An 8,016-nucleotide genomic window follows, 5' to 3' on the forward strand; every position below is an offset into this window, starting at 1 on the left:
GTGCCTATTTCATCTCTTTGATAGCTTGAACTAAAAAAATCATTAGAAATCATAGAAAAATCGAAAAAATATTGTGAGATACAGTTGGAAAGCTATTGAAAAGTTCTATCACTTGAACTAAAGAAATGGAACTGATTCTGGTCGTAAAGGTTGTTTCACAGGCCATCTTTGGGTCATGGTAAGTAATTCTTTACTCTTGAACAACCTTTGCTTAAACTCTTAATTCCTTACGCCTTTAAGCTCACTTTAAGAAATAAAATCATTCTTTAAAATATACATTAGGCGGACACATGAATGTATTATCCTTTCATATTTAAAGTGCATTAGAAAGATATGCAATGCAAAATGCAATTAAGCCCCCTCTTTGTAACCTATCACCTCACCAATAGGCTTGGCTTTCTAATTTAGGGTAATGAAAGATTTAGGGCTAATTTAGCACCTAATATCGTCATTACCCCTATTGGTAACATCACGTGAAAACAAACACATTGGTTAGCATAATAATAAGGGGTCGTTTGGTTGGGGGGTATCATCAAAGGGAAAGGGAATGGACAGGCCCCATTCCCTTTGTTATTGTTTGTTTGTTATCATGTATCATTCCCTTTACCCTTTTTTATTTTGTGTTTACCCAAATATCTTTCACACTCATTCCCCACCCCCCAAGACTTTTGCATTCCCATTCCCCTCTTCATTACCCATCACACTCTCTCTCCTCTCTTATCCTAAAATTCCCAGCGGCCGTCACCTTTCACTGGAGCTCCGGTCACCACGACGACCACTTGAGATTGTTCACTGGTGACCACATCTGAGCAATTCCGACAAGGTATGATCTCCGGTGACCGTAATATTCATGTTTTCGTTCTAGATCTACCTTAATCATGTCTTCTTTTTTTTATTCATGAATTGTTGGGTAATGTATACTTTATTACTAATAATTCAGAGATGCTTCACGTTATCAACAACTTTCATAGTGATTGTTGGGGATTTTGTTGTTGGTGCTGCGTTTTGAAGGGTTTACTGACTTTTTTATTTTTATTTTTTTATTTTTCTTTTTTTTTTTGGAAATTACAAAACAGTGTATATTTGTTGAATTTTTTATTTGTTTTTTCTCCTTGAATGATTGGTTGTAATTTAATGTTGTTTGTTGGATGATAATTTTGGTGCCTGTGACTTGCCAAAGGTGGAGGCTTCCATAGTGAATGAGCCTGTAGCAGCTTAATTAGTACAATCTCCACAAATGTGTTGTTGCTTGCAAGCCTAATTAGTTGTTATGTTCTCGTAATTGTTGTTTTTCCAAAGCTGTTTATAAATAAGTTTGTTATGGGGATATAAATGGTTTCGTAAATAAACCTTCATTCTCCTATTCTCCTTGTATATCACGATGAAGCCTTTGTAATTCCCAATAATATCTAGAATTTGTTGTATATGTATATATTTGTTTAGCTTGAGAATTGAATATATCTTGAGTATAAATGATATGTAAACTAGTCAATGATATGTTGTTGTTGATGTTCTTTTCTACAGAAAATGGCTCGTATTGGTACTTCTTTGAAAAGGAAGAGAAATCGGGACTTTATTCGGTTCATAATTACTATGATTAATTGTGTTGTATTGCTACATTTGATGTGTTACTCAATGAGAAAAACTATATACAATTCTCATTATCTTAAGCTAGATAAAAAAACTAGAAGGAGAAGGAGATTGCACAACTTGAATAGAATGATTAGAGAAAGTGACACTTTGTGTAGGAACTATCTTCGTATAAATCGATACACATTTGGTGTACTTTTAGAAATGGTTAGAGATATTGGTGGATTAAATGAAACAAGAAACACATGTTTGGAAGAGATGGTTGCGGGCTTCTTATACACATTAGCTCACCATAAGAAAAATAGAATGATTGGTGCACATTTTTATAGAAGTGGTGAAACTATTAGTATACAATTTCATGCTTGTTTGTTAGCAATCTTAAAGTTACATACTATTCTTCTTAAGAAACCAACTCCAATACAAGAGGATTGCGACGATGAAAGGTGGAAATATTTCAAGGTAAATTAAAAAACCAACACTTTAATTTGAGATAAAATAGAGAGACTATTACATAATTTAAAGTGATATTGTTTGTTTTGTAGAACTCATTAGGTGCCCTTGATGGTACAATGATTCTAGTTAATGTTCCTTGTGAAGATCGATCCAAATAACGCACTAGAAAAGGTACCCTTGCTATGAATGTACTAGGAGTATGCTCATACGAAATGGAATTTATATATGTCTTACCTGGTTAGGAGGGATCGTCACATGATGGTCGGATTCTTTGAGATGCTATTTCTAGGCCTAATGGGTTGAAAGTTCCAAAAGGTAATTTGATTGACATAGTAGACTTTATTTGAAATTGACTTAGTAAGAGAGTATTTTTTTTAAAAAAAAAACTTTTCAAGGTTGTTATTATCTATGTGACGGAGGATATACTAATGAAGAAGGATTCCTTTCACCATATAGAGGGCATCTTTATCATCTTAGAGAATGGAATAATGGCCCCCGTCAACCTCAAACCATGGAAGAATATTTCAACTTAAGGCATGCAAAAGCTAGAAATGTGATTAAGAGATGCTTTGGGTTACTCAAGGGAAGATGGGGAATTCTTAAAAGTCCTTCTTGGTTTAGTTTACAAACACATGGTCGAATTGTGCTTGCTTGTGCCTTATTACATAACTTAGTAAAAATATACATGCTTGAAGAATTTAATGATGATGACTTGTTTGAGGAAAGTGATAGTGATGATGATGGTGATGATGGTGATGCTAGTGATGAAGATGATGTGGAGTACATAACCTCCATTGCTGTAACCGATCCATGGACTAATTTTGGAAATACAATGGCCCAAAATATGTTCAATGATTGGAGGGCTAGACAACGCAGACTTACTTTGTGATATTATTCTTGTTTATTAAACAACATTGTATTTTTTATTTGAACTTGAGACTTGTATCTTTATTTCAATTTCGTGTTTTTTTTTATTGTTGTATTAAGTCATGAATGTTGTGTTGGACTTATAATAATTTCCTTTATGTACTTCAATTGAATATTTTGTTTGTTAATTTCATTTTTATATATGTGCAATGTTATTTTGACATGATAATATGGTTCAAATGTTTTAGTAGGATGGATGAAAGTAGTGCAAGTGGAGGTGGAAAGGGAAAAAACAAACGATTTTGGACCGCTCTAGAAGATAAAGTTCTTGTAGAAGCATTGTCAGAGCTAGTTGTTGATCCTCATTGGAAGTGTGAAAATGGGTTTAGAAGTGGCTACATGGTTCGCTTAGAGGAGATCATAGGTAAGGCTCTTCTTGGTTGTGGGTTAAAGGCTATGCCATACATCGATTCTCGACTGAAGACACTTGGAGCAAAGTTTAGGGCTATTTCTACTATGTTAAATACAAGTGGATTCGTTTGGGATGATTCCAAAAAAATGGTTTCTGTGGACCGGGCTGTTTATGATGAGTTTTGCAAAGTATGATAACTTTTTTAAGGTCATTTGCTATTTTAAATACTTGCTATTTTTATATATATTCCTATGGTTGTGGATGCTTAGCATTTTTTCTATTTATTGATAAAGAATTAAAGGACTGTGTGTCTTGGAGTGCATAAGTTATTTAGTAAAAATCAGATTCTGCCATACAAGAGATGATGCTGCCTTTACTATCTTTTTAGTGAATATACAACTAAATTAGTTCAGATTTTGCTGTTATTTTTAGTGTATATGAACAGGAAGTTTGTGGGCTGAGAGGTAATATTTAAGCTCTGGCACTATTAAATCTTTCAACTGCCACACATAATATAGAAGTAAAAATCAGATTGCATCGGTTTATAAGTAAAAATCAGATTGCATCAGTTTATAAGTAAAAATCAGATTTCATGAGTTTCTATATTTGAGCATTTTGGGAATTTTTGTGTTTTTCCAGAACCATCCGAGCTGCAAAAACTTGTATGGAGTTTCATTTCCCCACTTCCATGAACTCATGAATGTTTATGGCAAGGATTATGCAACTGGAAAACCAGCTGAAGATTTTGTTGAAGCAATCAACAATTTGCAAACTGTTGCCCCCCACAGGTGACACTCGATTCAAGTGATGATGAGGGAGTTGCTGCTAGTGGTAATGGCACTCAAATCGTTACTTCTCCTCCTTCAAAAAAAAAAATGAAGACTGAAAAAAGCTCCAAAAGAAATAAGAAAGGAAAAGGTGGTGGTGGAAGTAATGATTTGGCTAGCTTACAAGCATTCATGAAAGACATGAATGTTCATCTTTCCACTATGGCAAATGTGATGGCACGCACTGATGATCGTGAACAACGTGCAGATGAAAAGAGCAAAAATTAGTTGAAAAGAGTGAGCAAGTGCTAGAGGAACTAGTCTCTTTCAATTTAGAAGGTGTCACGGAAGCCCAAGTTTTTGAAGTGACTAACATTCTAACCGCACAACCAAACAAGCTCATGGTATTTTCAAAGTGTCCTGACGCTTTGAAAAGTGCTTATGTTAAGAGTCTTCTAGGAGGAAGTGGAAATGGTAATGCTTAAATCTAGTGTGGTGCTTTCATGTATGGTTTTGAATTAGGTGTTATTCACAAGCTACTACTTTTGGCATGAACTTTATCTAGATAGAACTATTAGCAAAGACTTGGGTTGAATGTTAATCCTATTAGAACACTTTTGGTATGAACTTTTATCCAGGAACAAGTACTTTGCATTGGTATTATTTTCACCAAGAGGTGATTATTTGGATTTGTAATTTATGGAACTAGAAAGATGTTATTTGGAGATATTTTATATGTTTTTTTTTTAATTTTTTTTACAGGAAAAGATGACGATACAGGTTGATGGTTTTTTTTTTTTTTTTTTAAAAAAAAAAAAAACAGGTTCAAGTTTCATGAAGAAACAGGTTTTATTTTTGAGCAAATTTTTTAAAGAATTTAAAAACTCAAAATTTGATTCCCTCGCTTGAACCAAACAGTCACAAAGGCAATTAATGAGCAGCTCATTCCGTTTCCTGGACACAACCAAACAACTAGAAAAAATCAAGGGAATCCATTCCTTTCTCCTTCATTCCCTTTCTTCATTCTATTCCGATTCCCCTCTGCGAACCAAACGGTCCCTTATAATAATTAAGGAAATTAAGAAAGGAATAAAGATAATACCTTGAGCTAGGTGTAGCAATTTTTGAATAACTCTTCTTACTTATCAAGGATGAAAAGATGATCACTCCTTAATTAAAGTGCAATAAAAGAGACTAAGTCATTTTTTTAGAGTTTTGAGATATTAAAAGAAATTAATGCAAAAAAAAAGCCGAAGAGCTTTTTTTAATTTTTGATTAGAGAAAATAAACTTGAAAAATAAAGCTAAATCTTGAGAAACAAACTTTTTTTGGGGGTTTTAATATAGACTAAGAATACTTAAGCAATTAAACTAATATTTTTTTAACAAGTATAATAAAGAAAAATAATGCTTGAACTTGAAATACTTTTGTATTTTTTTTATAGGAATTAAAGATAATAACAATACTTAAATAAAAATAACAACTTATATTGATTATAAGATTATTTTTATAAGCTAATAACTAAAGTAAAGATTAGAGGATAATTTTTTTTAGAGAGAATTTGTAGGAAATTTTGGTGTGTTTGAAATTTGAGAATTAGGGGGTATTTATAGGAAAATAAAGGGGTTAATTTGTAGATAAAAAAAGGTAAATAAATTAAAATTCAAGGATTATTTTGGTAAATATCAAGATTTTGGTAATAATGAGAATCTTGATATTAAATTCTTTCGTTTTATATGTAACAAACTTACTTAATCTGTTTTGCAACATTTAAACTGATAAAATAAAGAAAACCGTAATAAAATCAACTCTATTATTCACAAAATAAAAAAAAAATCTAAAATGCCATGGTATTACAAAAAAGAAAACATATGACCAAGTCATGTCACAACTCAAAAATAATACTCACATGGTATACGATAACAGAATGCCTAAATTTATTTAGTGACTATTATACTCACCAAGGTACTAAAACAACACTTATAAAATAAATATCAGCTCTGAATGTTACACAAAGACATTAGGTTACAATACTAGTAGGGTTGGACATAATATTTCAGAGTTTATATAAAAAAGTAACAAAAAATAACCCCTGCCCTTATTAGATAGTACATATAAATTTACCCAAGAACATCTAAGCATACAACAAAACCTTATAAATACGAGGATTTCAAATAATAACCCTTACTAAAAGTATAAAGTAATAAGGTAAATCATATATTAAATCATAAGATTGACATGGTCAAAGTGAAAATACACCATGTAAAATCATATAATATTAAGTCATACAACATAAATTTAAGGTAGTCAAGAGTAAAATATATTCCCTTAAACGAATGACATTTTAAAAAAAATAAACTCTTATCTTGCTTCACTCTACTAAAACACAAATTTATACTTATCATAGTTGTAAATATATATATATATATAAAACAACAGAAAAACAAATAAAACAGAAGACCAAATTCACGTCGGCAACGCAAATTAACATAACGGAAAATACTATTTGAATAGTGTCAAATAGTGTTTGAATAGTGAAATGCAAAATGTGATGCGTATGAAATTCATTTGTCCCAATCAGCGTCAGATAAATATAGATGCAATTGGTCCAAATTGAAATTTATTGGATAAAAGATTAACCGCGGGGGATAAAAAAAGATAAGATTTTTTCACTATTGACAATTGTTTATCAAAATTGACGAAAGAATACACAAACTAAACTGAGTAAACAAATCATTAAAACAAAAAAATAAGATAAAGAACAAAAAAAAAAAAGTAGTACCAAGCATCAGAATGGATTGAAAGTGCCAAATCAATGTCAGAGCACCATCATTAATCAGCGAAGATAGATGAAAAGAAAAAAAAAACATGATCCTAAAAATATGCTGAAATCATACTATTCATCTAAAGTTACGCGTAACGAACATACACAATTATACACAATTAATTATACATACATATGGAAAAATTGCCAAACTGAGCGTTTTTGGAAAACAATTTCCCAAACAAGACGCGTGGCAAAACTATTTACCAAACTAAGCTTTCAGGGTAAAACGCCAACCAAGGTGGCGTTTTACCCTGGGCAATTTTTTTTTTTAATTTTTAGTCAAAGGTAAAACGCCATCAAGGGTGGCGTTTTACTGCTGGGCAAATTTTTAAAAAAAAAACATTTACACAAAAACGCTAACGCCGTTGGCGTTTTACTTTTAACACAAAAGCGCTAACGTCGTTGGCGTTTTAGAGTCGGGTATTTCTAACAGCATATATCGCTGTTCTTCATTATTCAACCAAACCCCCAAATTGCAAACCCTAACCCCGCGCATACCAACTTCCAATTCTCCATATTTGAAGTAATTTCATCACATTCCGTAGCTTAGTTTTGGATCATAGTCAATAAAAATTAATCCTCCTTCTTTGTTCAACACTGTTACGCCCTACTTTCATCGAAATTGAGGTATGTCTTGAATTTAACTATTTTACTTGTGTATGATGTTTTTTGGGAATTTATGTTTGTAATTTACAATGTATGTACTATAGTGTTGTTCAAGTATGCGAAATATGTATAACTACATAATACATTGTTGTTTAATTATTGAAATTAAGTATAGTTATATGTATGTTGTATAATTTCGTATAATTTATATGAAGCATTTAGTTGTTGAACTACATATATGAAGCATTTAGGGAATTACGAACTACATTGTTGAGTTAAGTACATTTAAATGTATCTTACATTGTTAGATTAAGTAGGTAAGTTAGTATGTTGTTGAACACTGCGTTGTATGTACGCTTTGCTTGGGGATTTATTGGAATCATTGTGGTTTTAGTTGTGCATATGTGTCACCTAATATGTGGTCTGATGTTATGTAGAACATGGATTCACAATTGATTGTTTTGTTATGCCGTTGGGGGGGTGAAATTTTGTGT

At 31.9% G+C, this 8,016-nt stretch overlaps 1 protein-coding gene across 6 annotated transcripts; it reads left to right on the plus strand.

Annotated features, from left to right (window-relative positions):
• The first annotated feature begins 419 nt into the window (after positions 1-419).
• LOC110727898 lies at positions 420-4,785 on the plus strand. 6 transcript variants are annotated; one of them, XR_002512597.1, is made up of 4 exons: positions 420-823; positions 1,525-2,358; positions 3,159-3,529; positions 3,962-4,785. XR_002512597.1 is itself a non-coding variant. In XM_021907485.1 (4 exons), exons 3-4 carry the CDS (start codon positions 3,163-3,165, stop codon positions 4,112-4,114), a joined length of 501 nt encoding a protein of 166 aa, XP_021763177.1. In that variant the 5' UTR covers positions 493-823; positions 1,525-2,358; positions 3,159-3,162; the 3' UTR covers positions 4,115-4,785. The 6 variants fall into 6 exon arrangements, 5 of the variants coding, with proteins under 5 accessions (XP_021763176.1, XP_021763177.1, XP_021763178.1 ...); XM_021907485.1 differs by having other exon boundaries at positions 493-823; positions 3,159-3,510; XM_021907486.1 differs by having other exon boundaries at positions 493-823; positions 3,162-3,510.
• The last annotated feature ends 3,231 nt before the right edge of the window (positions 4,786-8,016 follow it).

Source organism: Chenopodium quinoa, unplaced genomic scaffold, assembly GCF_001683475.1.
Source record: "Chenopodium quinoa cultivar QQ74 unplaced genomic scaffold, ASM168347v1, whole genome shotgun sequence".
Classification (NCBI taxonomy): Eukaryota; Viridiplantae; Streptophyta; class Magnoliopsida; order Caryophyllales; family Amaranthaceae; genus Chenopodium; species Chenopodium quinoa.

What these genes read in the sequence shown, in the direction of transcription:
- LOC110727898 (XM_021907484.1), top strand. Translation starts at nt 1,528, where the DNA reads ATGGCTCGTATTGGTACTTCTTTGAAAAGGAAGAGAAATCGGGACTTT. An exon ending in AAAGGTGGAAATATTTCAAG is followed by an intron (nt 2,050 to 2,132) that starts GTAAATTAAAAA and finishes TTTGTTTTGTAG; the next exon opens with AACTCATTAGGTGCCCTTGA.